The sequence below is a fragment of the Electrona antarctica genome (assembly GCF_951216825.1).
Source record: "Electrona antarctica genome assembly, chromosome: 9".
NCBI lineage: Eukaryota > Metazoa > Chordata > Actinopteri > Myctophiformes > Myctophidae > Electrona > Electrona antarctica.
This window is the reverse complement of record NC_136790.1, coordinates 21,813,813-21,840,857: the sequence shown is the minus strand read 5'-3', so window position 1 is coordinate 21,840,857 and position 27,045 is coordinate 21,813,813. Positions and strand designations below refer to the sequence as shown.

The 27,045-nt window shown below is 43.6% G+C and overlaps 1 protein-coding gene and 1 long non-coding RNA gene across 3 annotated transcripts; both read left to right on the top strand.

Moving 5' to 3' along the window:
- The first annotated feature begins 807 nt into the window (after positions 1-807).
- Positions 808-25,181, top strand: prelp (proline/arginine-rich end leucine-rich repeat protein). Of its 2 annotated transcripts, none has more exons than XM_079509969.1 (7): positions 808-940; positions 18,758-19,214; positions 19,612-19,797; positions 22,058-22,215; positions 22,600-22,796; positions 24,119-24,194; positions 24,868-25,181. In XM_079509969.1, exons 2-7 carry the CDS (start codon positions 18,762-18,764, stop codon positions 24,956-24,958), a joined length of 1,161 nt encoding a protein of 386 aa, XP_079366095.1. In that variant the 5' UTR covers positions 808-940; positions 18,758-18,761; the 3' UTR covers positions 24,959-25,181. The 2 variants fall into 2 exon arrangements, with proteins under 2 accessions (XP_079366095.1, XP_079366096.1); XM_079509970.1 differs by having other exon boundaries at positions 833-936.
- Positions 25,182-26,088: 907 nt separating this feature from the next.
- LOC306929046 lies at positions 26,089-26,651 on the top strand. Its single transcript, XR_013790744.1, has 2 exons — positions 26,089-26,231; positions 26,611-26,651. It is a non-coding gene; the product is annotated as an uncharacterized lncRNA (long non-coding RNA).
- The last annotated feature ends 394 nt before the right edge of the window (positions 26,652-27,045 follow it).

Genomic DNA, 27,045 nt, shown 5'->3' with positions numbered 1-27,045 from the left:
CAACCCCCAGCGTCCCGACAGACCCTAACACCCCATGCCCCCTGATAGCCTTGAATCATCACATTGTGGAAACCCCGCCTGGACGTTACTGTAACTGCATGGCACCACAGACATGCCAGAGATGCAGAGAGCACAGCAGAGAGATGCTGCTAATGACAAGCACATGCATGCTGCGATCTCTGTGGGATCGCTGTGGGTCATGTAAACAATCGCCGAGTGGGCGAGAGGAGAGAGAGAGTAGAGAGAGAGAGGATGGAGGAGATGAAATTACAGTTGCTTCTTTTCATAATATGAGGGTCCACGGTTCTGTTCTCACAGTTAGGCCTCATTTATACTTTGGCTACACAAAGGCTCCCGCTATCGGGAGACATGAGTGAATGATAATAATAATAGCCTACTTTGTTTACACTGTAAAAACGCACACACACATGCATTCTTGCACGCAAACCGCTGCAGAAAATGCACACTCAAGTGTTTCACACTTGCACGCGATGCGCACTGTATGCAGTTCTGTGCAAGTGCAACACATGTGAGCCCCATCCTGACGCCTACTCAGACAGTCTGAATAACAAAGTGTGACTGCCGGGGAGTTTAGACACTTTAAAAGAGTGGATGGTCCTGTAGATTAAATCTCACTGTGCTGGAGAGAGAGAGACGGGGCAGACGAGAACCAAAAGAGCACTGTGACCTTCAGAGGAGGGGGGAAAACACCAGGGAACTGAACCAACAGCCAGGCTTGTCCTCCGAAGAGAGGAGAGAGAGAGAGAGAGAGAGGGGAAGAGAGTGAGGGAGGGAGGCAGGGAGGGAGGGATGGATTGGTGGGGGACTGAGAGGGAGCACGAAAGAGAGAGAGGAGGGGTAGGGAACGAAGTGAGAGAGGCAGAGAGACGAAAGGCACAAAACGTGTGACTTGACAAAACAGGGCAGGTACCAGAGGCAGGTAAGAGATGCATTATTTGATTAACAAATTACACGCTCAACAACAACATATAAGCGGAGCAGATGTGTTTGTTTGTGTGTGTATGTGTCAGATTGATAGAGATACAAACAGTGTGGGTGTGTGTTTGACTCAGAGAGAGAGAGAGACACACAGAAAGGGGTGTGTGTGTCTGTGGACCTGAGGAAAAACTTGGCACACTCGAGCCATGCCTGTGTGTTTCTATAGAAACCTTGTGCCATACTGAGGGGTACTCTCTGCCAGGGAGCTGCATTACAGGACTTTTTCCCCCCTCACTCATGCCACTGAGTCTTAATTTAACATGGAGGGGGGGAAATTGGTACTTTTTGAAAACCAACAGAATTAAATGAATACTCTGAACTTTACAGTGTATAAATGATTTAACCGTTTTCCATCAGTGAGTGAATAGAGCTGATGTATAGGACCGTGAGGGCAGTGAACTTACAGGTTTCCGAGGTCTGGATCTTGAATACATCTTTTGTAATGATTCTGGCAAAGGGTGCAGAAAATGTACATTGTTCCACTTCCAGCTGTTCTGTAGTTTACATCGGAACGTCAGTGCATTGAGGCACGAATCCAACCATTATGGTTTGGTCCTGACTCTTATTCCATGTTTCGCAAAGAACCGCTCTAACTAAAGCAGCTTTTCGTGACAGATATTCTGCTGGGTCATAATCGTTGATCAGAGAGAGAGTCAGCCAGTGGCCAAAGTCAGCTTGAGGGGGGAAAAAAACCGATGGAAAAATATCAGGCATGCAAAGTGTTTTTACAAGACCGTGGCAAACGGCTGGAAGGAAAAATATTGAGCAATAGAGTGTTGATCAAAATTCCTCTATGGTTGTGAGCAAAGAATGTGAGGGGAAATCTATGTTGATCTCCGCTTTAGCCTGGCTGCAGTGACTGTCAGAATAGACAAACAGGGCTGACCAGACAGCAGACAGGATGCAGGACAGATTGCCTGGAGCCTATACAGAAGTTAGATGCAAACATCCTGGATTGTCCTTTATCTCTTGGTGCCCGGGTGCTGGTATTCTCAACCCACTTGACATAAGAATGCATCTATTTTTTTGACCTGGACCTGGTAATACAGACTCTATCCCGAACATCTAATCGTCGGATAAATATTTAGTCGACATAACAAGTCTGATCTGGTCCAGCGTCAGCGCGGCCCAACCCACGAGAGGAAATATTTGGTAATCCAAATAACAGTAATGTAGGATAGAAGCTGGGAGGAGGCCAGGGACATCTGTAATGCCTCTGACTGTATTCGGTATAGCTGTGCGTGGGAAAGCAATGCTTTAGTGGGAAGTCATGAACCTGCAGGGATTACTGTACTGTTGAGCGACGAGCTTCATCAATCAAAGTGACGGGCCAGCAGCACATCATCTCTTCATCACTGTCTGAGAGCTTAGGCTGAGCTCACACCTTTAATGCAATTCTCGTGCTCGTTGGATCAATGCTGTGTAGTATCATGGCCGCCCAATGCATTTCCAATGGAGGTCACATGGTTTGACACAACATTGTGTTGTGTGAGGGGGAGGGGCGCATTCGACTGCGCCCCTCCCCCTCATACAACACAATGTTGTGTCAAACCATGTGACCTCCATTGGAAATGCATTGGGCGGCCATGACACAACACAAAATGCATCCAACGAGCACAGAACATTGCATTAACCGTGTGAGTGCACCCTTAGACTGCAGTGCTGGAAAGTAACTAAGTGCATTTACTTAAGTAAGTGCACTATGGGCCATGAGGCCCATAGTGCAGCAGCAGGATCTCCTGTTTCTGTAGCATGATGGCAGCTTGATGTACAAGTACACCCCCTGGACATGACGCTAGTATGTCGCAGGGACTTACTTACCCCCAATCTTATTTACTTAATAAGTAGTGTACATTTGAGGTACTTTTACCATACTGGAGTATTTCCAATTGTGTATACTTTTACCTATACCCAACTACATCTCTGAGGCAAATATTGTACTTTTTTACTCCACTACAATTATTTGAAAACTACTAGTTATTGTAGATTTGGATTATTATCACAAAACATACAATCACCACTTCTGCCCCAATTCAATTTTGGCTACCGGTATTTGAATATAGCCGATCTACAACATTTGTACACATTTGAAACCTGTGACAACATTCTGCATAATGGGACGGGTACTTTTTACTTTTGGTACTTCAAGTATATTTCGATGCCAATATACTTTTGTACATTTATTCTACTATTCTACTTGATACTTTTATTTAATAAAACATCTGGATTGCTTTTACCACCACTACTAGACTGTTAGTCATGACAACAGCACAGGAGAGGAAGGAGATCAAAGCAGTCAGTTCGTCACCCACCCTGTGAGCTCTGCATGCGTCTGGTTTGAGAGGTTCACCCACCCTGAGGTCTACATGGGTCTGGTTTGAGAGGTTCACCCACCGAGGTCTACATGCGTCTGGTTTGAGAGGTTCACCCACCGAGGTCTGCATGCGTCTGGTTTGAGAGGTTCACCCACCGAGGTCTACATGCGTCTGGTTTGAGAGGTTCACCCACCGAGGTCTGCATGCGTCTGGTTTGAGAGGTTCACCCACCGAGGTCTGCATGCGTCTGGTTTGAGAGGTTCACCCACCGAGGTCTGCATGGGTCTGGTTTGAGAGGTTCACCCACCGAGGTCTACATGCGTCTGGTTTGAGAGGTTCACCCACCCTGAGGTCTACATGCGTCTGGTTTGAGAGGTTCACCCACCGAGGTCTACATGCGTCTGGTTTGAGAGGTTCACCCACCGAGGTCTGCATGCGTCTGGTTTGAGAGGTTCACCCACCGAGGTCTGCATGCATCTGGTTTGAGAGGTTCACCGACCGAGCTCTGCATGCGTCTGGTTTGAGAGGTTCACCCACCGAGGTCTGCATGCGTCTGGTTTGAGAGGTTCACCCACCGAGGTCTACATGCGTCTGGTTTGAGAGGTTCACCCACCGAGGTCTACATGCATCTGGTTTGAGAGGTTCACCCACCGAGGTCTACATGCGTCTGGTTTGAGAGGTTCACCCACCCTGAGCTCTACATGGGTCTGGTTTGAGAGGTTCACCCACCGAGGTCTGCATGCGTCTGGTTTGAGAGGTTCACCCACCGAGGTCTGCATGCGTCTGGTTTGAGAGGTTCACCCACCGAGCTCTGCATGCGTCTGGTTTGAGAGGTTCACCCACCGAGCTCTGCATGCGTCTGGTTTGAGAGGTTCACCCACCGAGCTCTGCATGCGTCTGGTTTGAGAGGTTCACCCACCCTGAGCTCTACATGGGTCTGGTTTGAGAGGTTCACCCACCGAGGTCTACATGCGTCTGGTTTGAGAGGTTCACCCACCGAGCTCTGCATGCGTCTGGTTTGAGAGGTTCACCCACCGAGGTCTACATGGGTCTGGTTTGAGAGGTTCACCCACCGAGGTCTGCATGCGTCTGGTTTGAGAGGTTCACCCACCGAGGTCTACATGCATCTGGTTTGAGAGGTTCACCCACCGAGGTCTGCATGCGTCTGGTTTGAGAGGTTCACCCACCGAGGTCTACATGCGTCTGGTTTGAGAGGTTCACCCACCGAGGTCTACATGCGTCTGGTTTGAGAGGTTCACCCACCGAGCTCTGCATGCGTCTGGTTTGAGAGGTTCACCCACCCTGAGCTCTGCATGCGTCTGGTGTGGGAGAGGTTCTGGATGACTGAGGAGGAAAAGTGGAATCACACGGTCCACAGGGCAGTGTCAGGGAACACTATCATCATCATCATCGTCAGCCTGCCGGGAGAAAAAGTTCAGCACTGTTTTTCCTGGCTGGACAAAACCCGTCTCCCTTATACAGTACGCTTCGTTCCCGTCGCATGATTCATGATGTTTGATGTTTATCGAAATAGGTCAATAAGCTTTTGCTAAGAAAAGCAAAGTGATTACAAATTAATGGTAGGGCCTACATACTGTATTTGTGTATTTTGACAGCTGCGTTTTGTGATTGTTTGCGAAAGATCGATGGTGATAGGAAACAACAGCTGGCTGCATATATGAAGCGGCCAAACATGCATGTGTGTGTGCAATGTGCATGCGCGCTTACTGCAGATGTGTGCGCACACACACACACACACACACACACACACACACGCAGATGTGTGCACACACACACACACACACACACACACACACACACACACACACACACACACACACACACACACACACACACACACACACACACACACACACACACACACACACACACACACACACACACACACACACACAGTAAAGTAAGATCAACATAAAGAAATGTTAGCCCCTCCTTGTGCAGGCATGTAGTGGAGATGAACAGAGATGTATTGCCTAGGTCCCTCATCACTCAGAGCAGTTCCAACTAGGTTCATTTCCATGGCAATACAGTAAAACATCTGCATAATATCCCCTTCCAGTGCGCTCTCTCTCTCTGTGTGTGTGTGTGTGTGTGTGTGTGTGTGTGTGTGTGTGTGTGTGTGTGTGTGTGTGTGTGTGTGCGCACACGTGCGCATATGTACGTGTACAGTATGTGTGTACACTCCAACTAATGCACCCCAAACCACACTTTGGGCATCCATCCAACACTCATCATCACATTGTTCCGTTTTGAGAGCAGGCCCAGTACAACGACCATCCAGCTCATTCTAGTTTGTTATACTGTACACAGAGCTGAGACAGTCTCCGGTAGAGTGTACAGCACATCTGTTTAGCATACTTAACGCATTTATTAATTTAACAGCTGAAGTCAAGTTGCAACCACTTGCTAATTTCCTGGTACAAGTTAAACATCTTGCGTGTGTTCTTTTAAGTTTGCATTTTATAATGTTAAATCCAATGTATTAAACTGCATACATTAGATATAACCAATGCCAGTAAGACACCTGAGGGCGAGAAAGGAGGTTGCGTGCACGCATCTGCCTCGTTGACGACAGACTGCTGGGTGAGTGCTGGCGCTTTGGCATGGGGGGTCAGATCAACATGGAATGAATTCTGTATTGGCCATATAAGGAGCATGTCTTGAGTGTACAGGGTTTGATGAGGGCGGATCAACATATGGAATGTCAGAATAGGTCAGCTCCATATATGGAGATCTAAGGGTGGTAGCCAGGACATTCTCTTGAGTGTACAGGGTTTGATGAGGGCCCAGTATGGCCTTAATTGTCAGGCCTGTTGAGAACTCTAGTTTTCGCCGGCTGCCGGGCGCGGCTGCAATAATAACTTTGGGGCAGGCCTGTCTAGAGTTTGAAATTTTAATGGACAGGTATAAGTCAAAAGGGAGACATCGAAGAGGAAGGATGGATGGGGAAGGATCAACATATGGAATGTCAGAACAGGTTCTGACATATATCCATATATGGAGATCTAAGGGTTTGAGGTCAGATGTAGAGTTGCTGGCGAATATTGATGACATCAGGGATCTCCACATAATGTTCTTAACTGTGACAGCAGGTCGCATTTACTATGACATGGGTCTCCACATCTCCATCCCTGATGATGTCACATGATGTCATGAGACCTGGGCACTATAATGTATATGGTGCACCGTGCACGACACACGGGAAATGCACGACTCCATAGTTAACTGCGACCTTTGGTCGCAATAACACAAAGAAGACGCAAAAATGCTGGTGTGCATGCCATGTTTTCAATCTTCATCTTCGTGTCCTGAGAGGTAGCAGACCAAACAGGAAAAGGGATACTTCGTAGTTTAGGGGCAGCAACAAAAAAAAGCGTGATCACCCTTTTGCTTCAACCGGGTTCACAGTCAGGATGGTAACAAGACAACTCACCCCTTTTGCCACTTTTGGTGAGTTGTCCAGACAACTCACCCCTAAACGTGAAGACATCTCACCCCTGCTTTTTTAGGGGTGAGATGTCTTCACTTTCCGGGGTGAGATGTCTTCACTTTTGGCCACTTTCGGGGTGAGATGTCTTCACGTTTAGGGGTGAGTTGTCAGGACAACTCACCAAAAGTCTGACTGAATATGTAGCCTTTGAGCTATACTTTACTGAATATTTCACAAGAATATAACACAAGAGTCAAATGTACGGTCAAATGTAATGTAGTTTATTTAAATATAGAAACATTGTAAACAAAGTTCAAACAGCAGTTTGTACAAAAAATATAAAAAAAAGGTAAACATCAAAAGTTTAGAAAAACATCAGTTTGTACAAAAAAATATAGAAAAAAGTTAAGTATAGAAAAAATGTAAACTAAAAAATATAGTAAAAAGTTGTCATAAAAAAAAAAAAAACATCAGATGTCTTCACTTTCCGGGGTGAGCTGTCCGTACTTTCTCGCCCAACTCGCCCCAGCGGAAAGTACAGACAACTCACCCCGACATGTCGAAAAGTGAAGACAACTCACCGGGGTGAGATGTCTCGTATTCGTCAGGATCATAAGAAGCATCTTGGCAGAGGATCTGAGTGACCTAGAGGTGTCGAGGCCCCGGGGACACAGGCACAGAAGATCAGAGATAATAATAGGCTGATGCTAATCCATTCAGTTTTAGAAACAAAGACACTTTAATATCAGTTCTTCTACTCTGACTGGGAGCCAAAGAATCGAGGCCAAGTACAGAGGTGATGAGGTCCCGCTCCAAACAGCAGTGTAAAGTAACTAAGTGCATGTACTCGAGTACTGTAAAGGTGTATTTTTACTTTACTGGATTATTTCCAAATTTCTATAGTTTTACTTCTACTCCACTACATCTCAGAGGCACATCTTTTACTCCGCTACAATTATTTGAAAAGGTTTGCGTCAGATCTACAACAAGTGAGCTTGTATTGCTATTTTCAGAACTCATAAAATGGGGCATGAATTATATTCTGCATATACTGTACTTTTACTTTTGGTACTTTAAATATACTTTAATGCCAATACCTTTATTATACAGTACTTTTACTCAAGTCAATTTTGAATACCAGACTTTTACTTGTAAGGCTGAGCTCACACCTTTAATGCAATTCTCGTGCTCGTTGGATCAATGCTGTGTAGTATCATGGCCGCCCAATGCATTTCCAATGGAGGTCACATGGTTTGACACAACATAGGGGTAGGGGTCTGTTGTATGGCTTTCAACTGTGTTTTGACTGCGCCCCTCCCCCTCATACCACACAATGTTGTGTCAAACCATGTGACCTCCATTGGAAATGCATTGGGCGGCCATGACACAACACAACATGCATCCAACGAGCACAGAACATTGCATTAACCGTGTGAGTGCACCCTAAGGCTGAGCTCACACCTTTCATGCAATTCTCGTGCTCGTTGGATGCTCGTTGGATGCATGTTGTGTTGTGTCATGGCCGCCCAATGTATTTCCAATGGAGGTCACATGGTTTGACCCAACATTGTGTTGTGTGAGGGGGAGGGGCGCAGTCGTGCGCCCCTCCCCCTCACACAACACAATGTTGGGTCAAACCATGTGACCTCCATTGGAAATGCATTGGGCCGCTGGGCGGCCAAGACACAACACCCAACGAGCACGAGAATTGCATGAAAGGTGTGAGCTCAGCCTAAGGCCTCACTCAGACCTTTGATGCATGCTTGTTGTATGTCGTGTGTGTCATGGCCGCCCCAATGCATTTCCAATGGAAGTCACATGGTTTGTAGTCCACATTTTGGACTACAAGCTGTTGTATGGCTTTCGGCTGTGTTTCGACTGCGCCCCTCCCCCTCATACAACACAAATGTTGTGTCAAACCATGTAACTCCCATTGGAAATGCATTGGGGCAAGCTGTGTCACACCCTTTGTATACAACAAGCATACAGCAATCTGTTGCGACCGTGTGAGTGAGGCCTAACAGAGCATTTCTACATTACAGTATTGGCACTTTTACTTAAGTAAAAACATGTGAGTACTTCTTCCATCACTGGTGATATATATGTGTGCAGTGTTGCTGTGACTATATAATTGCGTGCTGATTCCATCATCCTCTGGACCTCCCCAAGGGTCAAAGAGCCGTAACCCCGAGAACCTTACTGGCCATTTTCCATGCTATAACTACTCCCTCTGGACCGGTGCTGACAATGGAGGCTTTATCCTCCAGTCTTTCCTCCCTCTCTCGTATGCATGCATAGACTCTTTCCCTTGTGTCAATAACTGCCTAGTTCTCTCTAATTACATCGAGTCAAATATTATACTTCCTCTCATCGCATCTCTCTCACTCACACTCTCACTCTCTCTCTCTCTCACTCTCACTCGTTACTCGCCTCTCTTTCACTCTCTCTCTCTCTCTCTCACACTCTCTCTCTCTCTCTCTCTCTCTCTCTCTCTCACTCGTTACTCGCCTCTCTTTCACTCTCTCTCTCTCTCTCTCTCTCTCTCACTCTCTCTCTCTCTCTCTCTCTCTCTCTCACTCTCACTCGTTACTCGCCTCTCTTTCTCTCTCTCCCACTTTCTCCAGCCCCGAGCTCCGTCTGTTCCCTAAAGGAGTAGTTCACCCAAACATGACTAATTATATCAATTACACAACGCACAAAGCCTTGAATTCATGTTTTTGTCGCATTCCCGAGCCAATAATTTGATGAAATTGAGTCTCCTACTGACCAGCCACCCGGTCATTCAATTACAGTTTACAGTATAGGAATGCAATAAAAACAAAAGCAATCACATGAATTCAACACTTCATGGGGTGCGTAATTGATAGAAAATAAGTATTGTCTTTGGGTGAACCACTCCTTTAACGCTGGGACAGATGAAAACACACATGAAAAACGTGTCTGGGACTTCGTGGTTAGACTGCTTGTACAGAAGCGCTAACATATGATAATTAATGAATTAATGAATTAATCACTCTGGGAAATATCCCACCCACTCACAGCTCTGCACTTTATAACCCCAATGTGTTCTTTGTGCCAAATGTGTGTACAGTATGTGTTTCTGCATACAGTACATGTATGCTGGGTCGCAAGACACATTTCAGTGTGAACTGACAATAAAGTACTATATCATATCAATGCAATACAAGTATTGCTCGTTTTCTTAGATGTTGTGTTTAACAGCGGTTCCCAAACCTCCCGACCTAGCTGACGCACCCCCCCACATGGAAATATAAATTGCATAAGCTATATAGACATATATTTCCTATTTATCCACATATATGCACATATATGAACCTGAATATGGCATATATATTCAGGATAGGCTATATTCTGCATATACTTGCCATATATTGGCATAATATGTTAATATATTTAAAATAAAACCATAGCACCACCATTACCCTATTCATGTCGCGCACCCCCTAGAAGGCGCTCGCGCACCACAAGGGGTGCACGCACCACAGTTTGGGAACCACTGTGTTAGGACATCTGCAGGGCAATACTGTACAGTGATGGAGGGATGTTGTCCTCCATCACTGTTCACGTCAATGCCCTGTTCGTGTTCATGTGAATGAAGCCATCATCAGCTGTGCTGATGCAAGAGGATGGGTTGGTGGTGGGCTATGAAGGTGGGTTACACTGCTATGGATACCAGTTGGCGCTGTGACGTGATTGATTGATTGATTGATTGATTGAAAGTTTTATTAACAGATTGCAGAATGGGTACAGTTCAAGGAAGGTAAAGGTCAATACAAAAACTGCGAGAGAGAGGATAAAACCAGAAAAAGCACTAAGACTTGTTTACTCTAGGGTCCTCCAGTGGTCAGTGATTGCTGGAGTTGTACTGTAGTGTAGGTACTAGTATACAGTAGGTAGATCTGGAGTTGTACTGTAGTGTAGGTACTAGTATACAGTAGGTAGATGTGGAGTTGTACTGTAGTGTAGGTACTAGTATACAGTAGGTAGATCTGGAGTTGTACTGTAGTGTAGGTACTAGTATACAGTAGGTAGATCTGGAGTTGTACTGTAGTGTAGGTACTAGTATACAGTAGGTAGATCTGGAGTTGTACTGTAGTGTAGGTACTAGTATACAGTAGGTAGATCTGGAGTTGTACTGTAGTGTAGGTACTAGTATACAGTAGGTAGATCTGGAGTTGTACTGTAGTGTAGGTACTAGTATACAGTAGGTGGATCTGGAGTTGTACTGTAGTGTAGGTACTAGTATACAGTAGGTAGATCTGGAGTTGTACTGTAGTGTAGGTACTAGTATACAGTAGGTAGATCTGGAGTTGTACTGTAGTGTAGGTACTAGTATACAGTAGGTAGATCTGGAGTTGTACTGTAGTGTACAGTAGGTACTAGTATACAGTAGGTAGATGTGGAGTTGTACTGTAGTGTACAGTAGGTACTAGTATACAGTAGGTAGATGTGGAGTTGTACTGTAGTGTACAGTAGGTACTAGTATACAGTAGGTAGATCTGGAGTTGTACTGTAGTGTACAGTAGGTACTAGTATACAGTAGGTGGATCTGGAGTTGTACTGTAGTGTAGGTACTAGTATACAGTAGGTAGATCTGGAGTTGTACTGTAGTGTACAGTAGGTACTAGTATACAGTAGGTGGATCTGGAGTTGTACTGTAGTGTACAGTAGGTACTAGTATACAGTAGGTGGATCTGGAGTTGTACTGTAGTGTACAGTAGGTACTAGTATACAGTAGGTGGATCTGGAGTTGTACTGTAGTGTAGGTACTAGTATACAGTAGGTAGATCTGGAGTTGTACTGTAGTGTACAGTAGGTACTAGTATACAGTAGGTAGATCTGGAGTTGTACTGTAGTGTACAGTAGGTACTAGTATACAGTAGGTGGATCTGGAGTTGTACTGTAGTGTAGGTACTAGTATACAGTAGGTAGATCTGGAGTTGTACTGTAGTGTAGGTACTAGTATACAGTAGGTAGATGTGGAGTTGTACTGTAGTGTACAGTAGGTACTAGTATACAGTAGGTAGATCTGGAGTTGTACTGTAGTGTAGGTACTAGTATACAGTAGGTAGATCTGGAGTTGTACTGTAGTGTACAGTAGGTACTAGTATACAGTAGGTCGATCTGGAGTTGTACTGTAGTGTAGGTACTAGTATACAGTAGGTAGATCTGGAGTTGTACTGTAGTGTACAGTAGGTACTAGTATACAGTAGGTAGATCTGGAGTTGTACTGTAGTGTAGGTACTAGTATACAGTAGGTAGATCTGGAGTTGTACTGTAGTGTAGGTACTAGTATACAGTAGGTAGATCTGGAGTTGTACTGTAGTGTAGGTACTAGTATACAGTAGGTAGATCTGGAGTTGTACTGTAGTGTACAGTAGGTACTAGTATACAGTAGGTCGATCTGGAGTTGTACTGTAGTGTAGGTACTAGTATACAGTAGGTAGATCTGGAGTTGTACTGTAGTGTAGGTACTAGTATACAGTAGGTGGATCTGGAGTTGTACTGTAGTGTAGGTACTAGTATACAGTAGGTAGATCTGGAGTTGTACTGTAGTGTAGGTACTAGTATACAGTAGGTAGATGTGGAGTTGTACTGTAGTGTACAGTAGGTACTAGTATACAGTAGGTAGATCTGGAGTTGTACTGTAGTGTACAGTAGGTACTAGTATACAGTAGGTGGATCTGGAGTTGTACTGTAGTGTAGGTACTAGTATACAGTAGGTAGATCTGGAGTTGTACTGTAGTGTACAGTAGGTACTAGTATACAGTAGGTAGATGTGGAGTTGTACTGTAGTGTACAGTAGGTACTAGTATACAGTAGGTAGATCTGGAGTTGTACTGTAGTGTACAGTAGGTACTAGTATACAGTAGGTGGATCTGGAGTTGTACTGTAGTGTAGGTACTAGTATACAGTAGGTAGATCTGGAGTTGTACTGTAGTGTACAGTAGGTACTAGTATACAGTAGGTAGATCTGGAGTTGTACTGTAGTGTAGGTACTAGTATACAGTAGGTGGATCTGGAGTTGTACTGTAGTATACAGTAGGTACTAGTATACAGTAGGTGGATCTGGAGTTGTACTGTAGTGTAGGTACTAGTATACAGTAGGTAGATGTGGAGTTGTACTGTAGTATACAGTAGGTACTAGTATACAGTAGGTGGATCTGGAGTTGTACTGTAGTGTAGGTACTAGTATACAGTAGGTAGATCTGGAGTTGTACTGTACAGTAGGTACTAGTATACAGTAGGTGGATCTGGAGTTGTACTGTAGTATAGGTACTAGTATACAGTAGGTAGATCTGGAGTTGTACTGTAGTATACAGTAGGTACTAGTATACAGTAGGTAGATCTGGAGTTGTACTGTAGTGTAGGTACTAGTATACAGTAGGTGGATCTGGAGTTGTACTGTAGTATACAGTAGGTACTAGTATACAGTAGGTAGATCTGGAGTTGTACTGTAGTGTAGGTACTAGTATACAGTAGGTAGATCTGGAGTTGTACTGTAGTATACAGTAGGTACTAGTATACAGTAGGTAGATCTGGAGTTGTACTGTAGTGTACAGTAGGTACTAGTATACAGTAGGTAGATCTGGAGTTGTACTGTAGTGTGGTACTAGTATACAGTAGGTGGATCTGGAGTTGTACTGTAGTGTAGGTACTAGTATACAGTAGGTAGATGTGGAGTTGTACTGTAGTATACAGTAGGTAGATCTGGAGTTGTACTGTAGTATACAGTAGGTACTAGTATACAGTAGGTAGATGTGGAGTTGTACTGTAGTATACAGTAGGTACTAGTATACAGTAGGTAGATGTGGAGTTGTACTGTAGTATACAGTAGGTACTAGTATACAGTAGGTGGATCTGGAGTTGTACTGTAGTGTAGGTACTAGTATACAGTAGGTAGATCTGGAGTTGTACTGTAGTGTACAGTAGGTACTAGTATACAGTAGGTAGATCTGGAGTTGTACTGTAGTGTACAGTAGGTACTAGTATACAGTAGGTAGATCTAGAGTTGTACTGTAGTATACAGTAGGTACTAGTATACAGTAGGTAGATCTGGAGTTGTACTGTAGTGTAGGTACTAGTATACAGTAGGTAGATCTGGAGTTGTACTGTAGTGTAGGTACTAGTATACAGTAGGTGGATCTGGAGTTGTACTGTAGTGTAGGTACTAGTATACAGTAGGTAGATCTGGAGTTGTACTGTAGTGTAGGTACTAGTATACAGTAGGTGGATCTGGAGTTGTACTGTAGTGTAGGTACTAGTATACAGTAGGTAGATCTGGAGTTGTACTGTAGTGTAGGTACTAGTATACAGTAGGTAGATGTGGAGTTGTACTGTAGTATACAGTAGGTACTAGTATACAGTAGGTAGATCTGGAGTTGTACTGTAGTGTAGGTACTAGTATACAGTAGGTAGATCTGGAGTTGTACTGTAGTGTAGGTACTAGTATACAGTAGGTAGATCTGGAGTTGTACTGTAGTGTAGGTACTAGTATACAGTAGGTAGATCTGGAGTTGTACTGTAGTGTAGGTACTAGTATACAGTAGGTAGATCTGGAGTTGTACTGTAGTATACAGTAGGTACTAGTATACAGTAGGTGGATCTGGAGTTGTACTGTAGTGTAGGTACTAGTATACAGTAGGTAGATGTGGAGTTGTACTGTAGTATACAGTAGGTACTAGTATACAGTAGGTAGATCTGGAGTTGTACTGTAGTGTACAGTAGGTACTAGTATACAGTAGGTAGATGTGGAGTTGTACTGTAGTATACAGTAGGTACTAGTATACAGTAGGTAGATGTGGAGTTGTACTGTAGTATACAGTAGGTACTAGTATACAGTAGGTAGATCTGGAGTTGTACTGTAGTGTAGGTACTAGTATACAGTAGGTAGATGTGGAGTTGTACTGTAGTATACAGTAGGTACTAGTATACAGTAGGTAGATCTGGAGTTGTACTGTAGTGTAGGTACTAGTATACAGTAGGTGGATCTAGAGTTGTACTGTAGTGTAGGTACTAGTATACAGTAGGTGGATCTAGAGTTGTACTGTAGTATACAGTAGGTACTAGTATACAGTAGGTAGATGTGGAGTTGTACTGTAGTATACAGTAGGTACTAGTATACAGTAGGTAGATCTGGAGTTGTACTGTAGTGTAGGTACTAGTATACAGTAGGTGGATCTAGGGTTGTACTGTAGTATACAGTAGGTACTAGTATACAGTAGGTAGATCTGGAGTTGTACTGTAGTGTAGGTACTAGTATACAGTAGGTAGATCTGGAGTTGTACTGTAGTATACAGTAGGTACTAGTATACAGTAGGTAGATCTGGAGTTGTACTGTAGTATACAGTAGGTACTAGTATACAGTAGGTGGATCTGGAGTTGTACTGTAGTATACAGTAGGTACTAGTATACAGTAGGTGGATCTGGAGTTGTACTGTAGTGTAGGTACTAGTATACAGTAGGTAGATGTGGAGTTGTACTGTAGTATACAGTAGGTAGATCTGGAGTTGTACTGTAGTATACAGTAGGTACTAGTATACAGTAGGTAGATGTGGAGTTGTACTGTAGTGTAGGTACTAGTATACAGTAGGTAGATGTGGAGTTGTACTGTAGTATACAGTAAGGCTGTCCCCAAACATTCAAGGTTCGAATGTTCGCTCGTTAGGGTTGGCACTCGAATCTTAATTAATGTGCTTGAACCATTCGTTTTTTTTATTTTTTATTATTTTTATTAAAACAAAAATATATTTTTTTTTCCTTTTTTATTTACTCGAAAATATATCTCGGCGAGAATGCGATATGAGCATGTAAAAAAAAGTAGGTTTCTAGTGCATTCCTGTCAGAAGTTATGCTTTTTTAAAGAAATGTCTCCTTGTTCTTCTGTCCCTCTCCAAAGTCTCCCGTGCACAACTGCACATTAATTTGCTGATTGGCCTACAGCTGAGGTGATTGACCTTTCTCACCTTGTTCTGTGAGAACAAAAGAGTTCCATTGAATGGAATGTCTGACGCGTCTCACTCACTCACTCACACACACCAGCATGATCGCTGATAGAGGGAACCGTTCTTAGCAGCCATAATATATTAGCATATGCTCTCTAGCATCACATAGCCTAGCTATTGCTAAAAAGAAGTGAACTCTGATCATTGTTAAGCAAAACGGTCACGGTGACAGAGGTTCTGCTTTTGCCCTGTGCCCACTTCAATGCGCTTCTACACAGGTGGAACAAATGAACGAGTGACAGCTAACGAGCAAACTATACGCTGTCGTCTGCCAGCAAGCTCGCAGATCAGCTGTTTTCGCGGAGCCGCTTGACTGTGTGTGTGTGTGTGTGTGTGTGTGTTGGGAGAGACGAGAGAGATTGATAAAGAGCAGGGGAGACGCGCTGCGCTGCGCTCTGATCGAGACATCTCAAAGGTTATTTTTTAAATTAATTAGAAACAAATGGTCCGGATGTTCGCTCGAAAATTCCTGCCGAAGTTCGAGTCCTAAAAAAAGGGATAGGGTACAGCCTTAGTATACAGTAGGTAGATCTGGAGTTGTACTGTAGTATACAGTAGGTACTAGTATACAGTAGGTAGATGTGGAGTTGTACTGTAGTATACAGTAGGTACTAGTATACAGTAGGTAGATCTGGAGTTGTACTGTAGTGTAGGTACTAGTATACAGTAGGTAGATGTGGAGTTGTACTGTAGTGTACAGTAGGTACTAGTATACAGTAGGTGGATCTGGAGTTGTACTGTAGTGTATGTACTAGTATACAGTAGGTAGATCTGGAGTTGTACTGTAGTGTAGGTACTAGTATACAGTAGGTAGATCTGGAGTTGTACTGTAGTGTACAGTAGGTACTAGTATACAGTAGGTAGATCTGGAGTTGTACTGTAGTGTACAGTAGGTACTAGTATACAGTAGGTGGATCTGGAGTTGTACTGTAGTGTACAGTAGGTACTAGTATACAGTAGGTAGATCTGGAGTTGTACTGTAGTGTAGGTACTAGTATACAGTAGGTAGATCTGGAGTTGTACTGTAGTGTAGGTACTAGTATACAGTAGGTAGATCTGGAGTTGTACTGTAGTGTAGGTACTAGTATACAGTAGGTAGATGTGTAGGCAGTGGTGGAAAAAGTACTCACATGTTTTACTTGAGTAAAAGTATCAATACTGTAATGTAGAAATACTCTGTCCAGTAATCAATCATTTACTTGAGTATGAACAGTATTGGCATTGAAATATACTAAAGTACCAAAAGTATACTCGTTATGGAGAATGTCCCGTTAATGTTCACGTTATTATATGTCTAGGGTGAGCTCACACGGTTAATGCAATGTTCTGTGCTCGTTGGATGAATTTTGTGTTGTGTCATGGCCGCCCAATGCATTTCCAATGGAGGTCACATGGTTTGACACAACATAGGGGGAGGGGTCTGTTGTATGGCTTTCAGCTGTGTTTCGACTGCGCCCCTCCCCCTCATACAACACAATGTTGTGTCAAACCATGTGACCTCCATTGGAAATGCATTGGGCGGCCATGATACTACACAGCATTGATCCAACGAGCACAGAGCATTGCATTAAAGGTGTGAGTGCACCCAAACAAAAAGAAAAATAAATATTTTGCAGCAGATCTACAAGCACACAACACGTTACATCTCGACGGGTTGTGAGCTTGTAGTATTGTATTTTCAAATAGCAAAGTATATATTATATAGGGCTGAAGTGGCTGTAATGGCTGAATGTATACATGTTTTGTAGGCTTAATAATAATTCAAAACTACAAAGTAACTGACGTTTTCAAATCATTGAAGTGCAATATTTGTCTCTGAGATGTACTAGAGTAAATGTACTTAGTTACTTTTCACCACTGGATGTATAGGCTAAAATGAGTCGAGTGACAAGGAACTGTGAGGGAGAGGTGGAGCAAGCAACATGCTTGCTAACGAATAACAAGCATCTCAGTTGCATCCAAAACAAACTGGTGGTCTTTCCTGCTCAGTGCATCACTGACTGGGAGACGTACTGTAGGGCAAAGTCTGTATGGTACCGACAGCTTTCTGGCCCCAAATGAGCCCTCCGAGACCAACCAGTGGGAGTTTTTTTGTGTTGATTGTGTGATTGTTTTTTTCTTTTCTACTTTTTTTTTTCTTCCCTTTTTGCAATGTCAACACTGTACATTCCCTGGCTTAATGTATTGCTATGTGTTAAGTCGGAGGAGTGTTTTCCTGTGAGAGGATGTTTTAGTCGGAGGCCTATGTATTTTATTTTAATAAGCATGATGGCATTCTACTGTACATGGTGAGGCCCGAATGGCGATAATGCAAGCAAGTACATGTACTGTACATGTTGTACAAGAAGTACTTTTCGGAATGTCTGGAATGTCTGTGACACCAAAGGGTCAAGACGGTTTTAGCATTGTCCCTGCGGTGTGATATGTCTTGTTGCACGTTGACCCACGTTGACCCTAGTGATTCAACGTATGGAATTCAATGGCCCAAACCACACCAAAGGGTCGAGACGGTTTTAGCGTTAACTCCTTGCAACCGTTTGGACCCAAGGAGTTGCATGGTGACCCTTTGGTGTGGTTAGGGCTTAACATACCTAAACGTTCCTATTATCGGTAAAACGTTTTAATTGCATTTGAAGACAGTGTACAGGATTTATTTTCTTTCAGTAGAACGTTGGGCCCCTCGTTTGGTCTTCTCCTACGCACCTGTCACCTTCGTAGGTGTGCAAAAGACTTGCTCAAAACGTATGTTGCCATATCAGTGGTGCCCAAAACATTTACATGTCAAGGAGTCCCAAAATATGCAAGATTTTTCAAAAATAGCAAATCTACAAGCTCATAGGAAGGCACAAAGTGACGCACGACAGTATGAGCTTTATTTTTGAATAGTCAAAGTACAATTATGTCTGAAATCGAAAATCACACTGCTTTCCCGGTTTTAATGGGTGTTAAACTCTCTCACTCTACAGGACGATGAAGGCCGGTGTGGGACTCTTCTGTGCGTTGGCACTGTTCCTCCTGGTGGGGACAGTGTTCACCCAGAGACCTCGGCCAAAGAAGCCTGCGAAGCCCACGAAGCGCCCTCCCTCCAGTAAGAAGCCCCCTGTCCGAAAGCCTTCTCCTGCTGCACCTGTGGGAGGGGCTGCTGAGCCGCAGGAGCCCACGGACTTCCCCCCGCCTATCCTGGGTCCCCCCTCCATGTTCCCCGACTGCCCCCGGGAGTGCTTCTGCCCCCCTTCCTTCCCCAGCGCCCTCTACTGCGAGAACCGGAACCTCCGGGTAATCCCTGCCATCCCGTCCAGGACCCACTACCTGTACCTGCAGAACAACTACATCTCCGAGGTGACGGCGGAACCGTTCCAAAACGCCACCGAGCTCAAGTGGGTCAACATGGCCAACAACCGCGTTCAGCGAGTCGATAAGAAGGTCAGTTTGACGCTGCGTCGTTTATTTTTTTAGAACAAAACATCTAGATTTGGAAATGACGTCATATGGCAGCCAAACCAATGGACATTTTGACAGCAGTACACTTTATGTGACGTCATGTGGGTCAATAAACGTCATGCGAGTCAATACTCTCGTGACTGAGGCGCCCCTCACTTCACACGAGTGTGATTTTTCTACAGCATCCAGTATTGGTCATGTTATGTATACCAGACATTTAGCTGGGGCGCTCCCCTTCAAGGACCGCTGGGAGTCCCTGGACCAACAGAACGACAACGATAATGATGTAATGAAACCCATAGAATCTGGTGTTTTTGGAAGTGCAAAAAAAAAGTTAAGCATTACAGCGTCGCAATCTAATGAGTAATTTTTCCTATAGGTGTTTGAGAAGATCCCCGGCTTGCTGTTCCTGTACATGGAGCGCAACCAGCTGAAGGAGGTCCCGTCAGACCTCCCAGCAGGCCTGGAGCAGCTGCAACTCAGCAGAAACCAGATTTCAAAGATCCCTCCTGGGGCTTTCGGCAAGATGGACCACCTGGTCCTGCTAGACTTGCACCATAACAAGGTAAACCCTTCTCTCCCCCAGCAGTGGTCTCACACTCACCTGCTGTGTCTGAGTCAGCTTGCAGTCAACTGCAGTTACAGTTGGAGGCCATCGATATTGTCCTTTTCTTTTTGCTGAGGTTTGCGTGATCTGCGCAAAAGGACAGTTAACCCATTTTGGGCGGGAACCCCTTTTGGTGTTTTAAACATTGTTATAATTTAGCTATTGAAAAATAGCAGATCTACAAGCTCATAGCGCGCCACCGAGTGGCGCGCTACGAGCTTGTAGGTCTGCTATTTTTGAAAAATCGTGAAAATATTTATTTCAGAAAACTGGAGGATTTAGAAGGATTTTTTTAAATGTTGAGGTCAGGCCTAAATGGGTCAAATGATAAGGGACAATATCGGTGGCACCCAACTGCCAGTTTGAATGCCTGGACTCAACTGGGAACATTGGGACAGAGAGAGAGTGATTAATGGTCTACTGGTACTTTCTGTAAATAACGGCCACTGGGTTTTGATGAGCGGGGCATTATGATGAATAAAGCAATGAGTTATTGCACTTCTGAGGAACAGAAGAACGCTCGGCCCAAACATGCTCGCCCCGGGGCAAAACCGGCAACCTCAGAACGATCACCACCAGTTAATCCTAAATGTAGCTTCAATAAAACTATGCCTAAACCTAACTTTATTCCTAAACCTAAGCTCTGTAAAACTATGCCTAGCATTGCCTACCCAGCCTTAAAGGGAAACTAGGTAACATATACCCTGATGGCCGCGGCCGTTCGTTTACTTTTTCAAAATGCTTTTATCTCGGATTCTAATCCCAGATTCCGATTCTAATCAAAACAAGCTTTATTCACGGCCGATTACAGCTACGTTGCTGAACACGGTTACCAAATGTATGTTTCGTGTTACTTAGATTTGATGCAATAGATTTAACATAGACAGCTTTAACTTCCGGTTCAAGGTCCTGGGGTAATTTTTTCGGCTTGAATAAGACACGACTGAAAGACCTATGCACGGGCAAATTAATTAATTAATACGTGGCACTGGATGTGTTAAGAGTAGCAAGTAAGTGTAACTTTAAAAACACACTAATAATAGTTTTAATGAATAATTGTAATAAAAACTGTTAAAACTTTTAAGTCAGGGGTGAAACAGCTTACAAAGCGGTTGTTTGTCAGCCAATATCATTTTTTCCCAATGCAATCTTACGGAAACAGCACTGCGCATGCGGACGGGGGTTTACTGGACTACATTTCTATTTAAGCCTGATGTAAGCAGTTGTTTCACCCCTGACTTAAAATCTTACATGCCTATCCTAAGATTATCACCTGTAGCTCAGTTCTGATACCTTTACTTTTTGGAAACGATACTGCGGAAAAGGGATTTCGCCACTGTTTTTGGACGGCTCAACCCCCGTTCTACCGATGCAGGGATGTCCTGATACGTAACCTCTTCTCGGAGCTAAAACGTAGATATGAGGTTACAAACGGAGCTAGCGCTACGTAAAACATGGGGTTTGTATTATGCGTGTGGGTTTATATAACATCATATCTAATCATGTCAACTCTATGAAAACCCAGTAATCATGTAAAACATTTTCTAAAGTTATTTACAGGGGCACCCTGGGCCAAAAAGGTTTGAGAACCACTGGTGTTTTGATGCTATAAGGATTATGGACGGTGTTATGCTTTCGATTTGGTATTGGCTTGTTGGGTGTGCATACTCGCATTGAAAATTTTATAGTTGTGTAGGTATTGCATGGTTTTGTTGATGTTGGTTGTTGTTTTTTAGCATGTATTTTGTTGCGGTTTAAAACGATATAGAAAATGCAGATGGGGCCTGGGCCATGGCTCAGTGGTCCAGGCACCTTGGCTGGTAATCCAGTCTGGCAGTGTGCCGCGGGTTCGACTCCCGATCCCGACGGCCTTTACTGCATGTCTTCCCCCCCATCTCTCTCCCCATTTCCTGTCAGCCTACTGTCTGTCCCTCCATAAAAACAATATATATAAAATAAAGACGAAAGCCACAAAAAAACATTTAAAAAAAAAGAAAATGCAATAGTTAGGTTACAATGAGTTTTGACAGAGCTTGTAAACAGTGATTCTTCCATGCTATTACATACTTTATTGACTTACAATGAGGCGTAAATTACTTTAATTAGCCTTTGGTGCTCTTACCGCTCTATAGAAAGTCAGCAATTATAAGTAGGGGGCCTAGGCCTACTACTGTTGATGAAATGTGACACTACACTGTCTGTCTGCCTTCCCTCTCAGCTCAGTGATTCCAACATTGGAAAGAACATTTTTAAGGACCTCAAAAACTTGGTGCAGCTCAACTTGGCCCACAACGCCCTGAGGAAGATGCCTGCCGGAGTCCCTAATGGCCTCGTACAGCTTTTCCTGGACAGAAACAGCATCGATGACATTCCAAAGCAAGTATTTCATGCAATGTCCACATTTACAGACCAACATCAACATGCAAAAGGATTATTTCCAGTTTCACCTGGAAAAGACATCAGACTAAATTGGCGTATAAACCATTCATACACAAGCGCAGTCACCTCACCACTGACTACTGATGATCGCATGCATCTCTTCATATTGTTTGATATTTTACATATTACTAGACTTCAATCTCATGACTTTTAAGCCAGGTCGTGACTGACAACACAAACGTAACATTTGCTTCTCACATCGATAACAGCACGCACGCGCACACGCACACGCACACACACACACACACACACACACACACACACACACACACACACACACACACACAGCATTGACACTTTCTCTCTCTGTCGTGTCCACAGAGACTACTTCCAAGGCTTCAGTAACCTGGCGTTCGTCCGGTTGAACTACAACCAGCTCAGTGACAAAGGCATCCCCAAGGCCGTGTTCAACGTGACCACCCTGCTGGACCTGCACCTGGCCCACAACCAGCTGTCCTCCGTCCCGCTGTTCAACGGTCACCTGGAGCAGCTGCACCTCAACCACAACAGCATCGAGAGTGAGTTCACACACTGGCCTCGACGTGCACCTGGGAAAACCTCACTGTTGGAGCATGCCACCCGGAACTTTAATGAATAAAATGTTATTTTAACCAATATGACTTATTTTCCAATGAGACACTGTACAATTTGGATTAAAAAAAAGCAGTGGTGGAAAATGTATGTGACCTAATGCATATTGAAATGTCCTTTAAATATATAAAAAAAGGTTGAGAATCACTGGTGTAGGGAACTGTGTACATACAGTAGTATACAGTAGAAATAGGAACCAGCAGGAAAGCACGCACATCTCAAACATTCTACGGGTGCTGAACATAGTATATTAGCTCAATTCGCGCCAGCATTAATTAATCCCTCGATAGCATATTGCCAAGGTTTTATCGCGCGTAACACTTACTTTGAAGAGCCAAATATCCGTAACCGAATATTACAATGACAAACTGCTGTGTGTGTGTCATGCCCGGTGTCATGTCGGTCGGTGTCTGAAAAAGCAGACCGCGAGTGTCAGCCCGCCTGCTACAGCCTGTTGAAAACCCTTGTATTCACCAGAAACGGCCCCCTCAATGTCCTTTCTGAGATACAGAGCTGTGAATGGTGGGCTTAGACTGGAAGTGGATGCGCTCGCATGTTCAAAATGGCCACGGCCATTCCTTAGCACAGAGCAAGACTGATCACGTGGCACCAGTCAAATGCATGTTGGGAGGGACACAGATTAATGTATGGTCACAGTTTTCTGCGCAACATTCCCCTTGCCTTCCCCACCCCACCGCACCGGCACCTCCCCTTTTGGTTAGAGGCAGCGTTCTCGCTGACTGCTCCTCCTGCCAGGCAGGCAGCAGAGCCACACGGGGAAACGTCCCGACATGGATATACTACATACACGCGCGACAGATCTCATCTTTCCTGCACCTCATGTGAAACAATGAACAGCACGGCCAGTCGCCCACGATCACAACGGAACCCCTCCCCCCAGGCACAGCCCCCCCTCGGACAGGAGGGGGGGATTTCTGTTACTACTAAACCTTCAGCACCTCCTACTGTAAATATATTCCCACGGCCAACCCAACCCAATTTCCCACGATCATATGAAAACAATTCCCTCCCTATCAGTAATGTGATCTATTACATCGCATTACCTACACTGAACATCATTTGCTGTTCATATATTAAGAACGGGTAAGAACTAGTAATGAACAATTCAAGTTATTATATATTATCTTTAGAATACACTGCAGTGCCAGCCACTCCAACATCTCACTCATAGCGTATGAACAGTATGAAGTGAATGAATACATTAATGGGTATTTTCTTTTTATGACAGGTATCAATGGCACCCAGATCTGCCCATACAGCCTGCAGGGTGACCTGAGCGATCACACTTCATTGCCAAGACTAAGGTAGGTCACATCACAATGAAGTAGAAACAATGACAGTTCGGTATGAATTCCCGTAAACCCATTTAGCCTCTGCAGTCTGCAACATAATAAAATTTGATATCATACAGTACATGTTGGTGATTTGCCAATGGATTTAAATCATCGTCAATTTAGTGGTGGCTGTGGGTAAAGTGAATCAAATGCCCCTGGGGTAAATTGAGCCAACTTGAGGTCAACTTACCGCTTGACTTGGATCAACTTACCCTGAACTTGAGGCAATTTGTGCCACATGACCACATTTTTTAATAAATCGTATTTTTATGACATCCTGAAATATAGCTCTTTAGATTTGACTGCCATCTCATTTTGCCTTGCTTCCAGGACAACTTAAGTGAAAAGTTGCTCATCTTACCCTCTTACCTCTAGTCACGCTCATCTTCGTGTTTCACACTTATGGTAAACTTGTTATGCTGTATTATTTTTAATTACCGCATTGTCACGTGTTACAGTCTGTCTGTGTGAGAGAAAAGAAATGTGTGGTACAGTATGTGAAAATGCACACATGTAGAACGGAATGTGATGTCATCGCAACGATGATGAAAGTAAATCCACAAGGAAGTCTGGAACGATAGCGATATCTGTGAATTGAGAATGCTGACAATGACGATGGGTATTTTTTTTTCTCCACCCTCAGGTATCTGCGTTTGGATGGGAATCACCTGAGTCCACCTGTCCCTATGGACGTCATCATGTGCTTCAGACACCTACACGCTGTTGTCATCTAGGTTCATGCCTGGAGGCTTTAGGGCGCACACTCACACACACACACACACACACACACACACACACTCACACTCACACTCACACTCACACTCACACACAGTGTAGAGTTAAAGTTAAAGGAGCAGCTCACCCAAAAAATACTTATTTTCTATCAATTACACACCCCATGAATCCTTGAATGTTTTTGTCGCGTTCCTAAGCCAATCATTTGATGACCGGCATATTGAGCAAATTATGATTAGGATGCGGGGGGGGGGGGGGGGGGGGGGGGGGGGAATAATTCTCAATGAATTCAAGGCATGGGGTGTGCAAGACATTTTTGGGTGAACTACTCCTTTAAAGTCAACAGGTTCTTGTTGAAAGTACATGGTAGACGATTGCAACTTTTCTACCACATTATTGTTGTCAGAGAGACTTGAATGGAAAGGCTCAGATAAGTTCAAACTAAATAAATGTCGATACATTTAATATGCATCAGAGCAATAATAGGGCAAAGAACCATCTTATTTGTTCTCCTTGAAATATTGAGTTATTTACATTTTAAGATGATGGTTTATGTAGGAGTTGTTACAGTTCTTAATGTGATTATTTGTTTTGTATTGTTTATTACACAGATACAATAGTTAGATAGTAAAATCCAGAAGTGTTATTACACACTCCGGATTGTTGCCGTGTTGTGAAGATTAGAATGACCTGGAAATACAGTTACATTGACTGACATATACAGATAGAGAGGGTATTATGCTTGTAATATTTCAACCAGGCGCCAAGGAATCGGTGCTGATTTGAAGCCCTTACCTTACCATTATACCTTAATAAATATTGTCATAAATACTTCATGCTTTCAGTCGCTAGTTTAAAGTCTTCTTTCAATTACCATTATATGCGTTTAATAAATTCTGGTCCCATTATATTTCTTTATGATAAAGTATAGTATGCTTCTAGGGCTTCTATTGGTTCTACCGAGTGAAGACCCGCCCTCACTGCAGTCGCAGCCCATAGCAGTCGTTTCCGGTTTATTTTCGGGACCAGAAGTTCAAAGATGGCCGAATTGAATTAGCTGAAAATGTTTCTTCAAAACAGTCCAATGGGGCTCCCGTGTCCATTCTTTTCCATGACTTCAACTAGCAAATTACAAAATGAGTAGGAAAAAACGTGACAAAATACAGGGAGAGAAACAGGTTCAAAATGTTACTACCATGTAGTACACATGTCCTTGATGTACCTGTGTTTTTTACCCCATGTAAAAATGACCTTTTATCCTGTAAAGCAGGGGTTCTCAACCCGTGGGTCGCGACCCCTTGGGGGGTCGCCAAAATATTTTAGGGGGTCCCCAAATTATAAAAAAAAAAAAAAAAAAAAAAAGATTAAAAAAAAAAAAAAAAGATTCACGATTTTTCAAAAATAGCAGACCTACAAGCTCGTAGCGCGCCACTCGGTGGCGCGCTATGAGCTTGTAGATCTGCTATTTTTCAATAGCTAAATTATAACAATGCTTAAAACACCAAAAGGGGTTCCCGCCCAAAATGGTTTAAGGTTATTGTAGCAGTCAATTTATATTGGGGGTCGGGAGGGGGCGGGGGTCCCGAGACATTGCCAAAGCATTTCCGGGGGTCCCCGGCCAAAAACGTTGAGAACCCCTGCAGTAAAGAAGCTTTGTACAAAACCAAAAAAGGAAATAAATTATTTTCTTCAGTCATTTACTGTATGTGTTCATTAATGTTCATGTAATGGTGAAAGTAGTGTGAAAGTAGTGTGTCCTTCAGTAGTGTGCCCTGCCCTCTAGTGTAGGCTTTTGAATTACACAAGTATATACAAATCTCAGGGGGACGTGCCCTTTAATGTTGAATACAATAAGAAGCGCTGCAACGTTGAATACAAAGAAGAAAAGCTCTGAAATGTCTTTAATGACTTTGAGAAAGGCCTTGCCAGACATATGTATATTAAAGAAGGAGATAAAAGAAGATGTTTTTGTGTACTGTATATTTGCCCTCATTTGCCCCAAATGAGGATGCAAGGGTTAATGTGGTTACGGTTAACTAAAATTAGGAAAGAAACTAAATTTGAAAGAAAAGTTGAAATCTGGACG

Excerpts from the sequence above, each read along its gene's own strand:
- prelp (XM_079509969.1), top strand. The coding sequence starts at position 18,762 with ATGAAGGCCGGTGTGGGACTCTTCTGTGCGTTGGCACTGTTCCTCCTG. Across the intron at positions 19,798-22,057 it reads TAGACTTGCACCATAACAAG|CTCAGTGATTCCAACATTGG; the intron begins GTAAACCCTTCT and ends CTTCCCTCTCAG. Across the intron at positions 24,195-24,867 it reads ACTTCATTGCCAAGACTAAG|GTATCTGCGTTTGGATGGGA; the intron begins GTAGGTCACATC and ends CTCCACCCTCAG.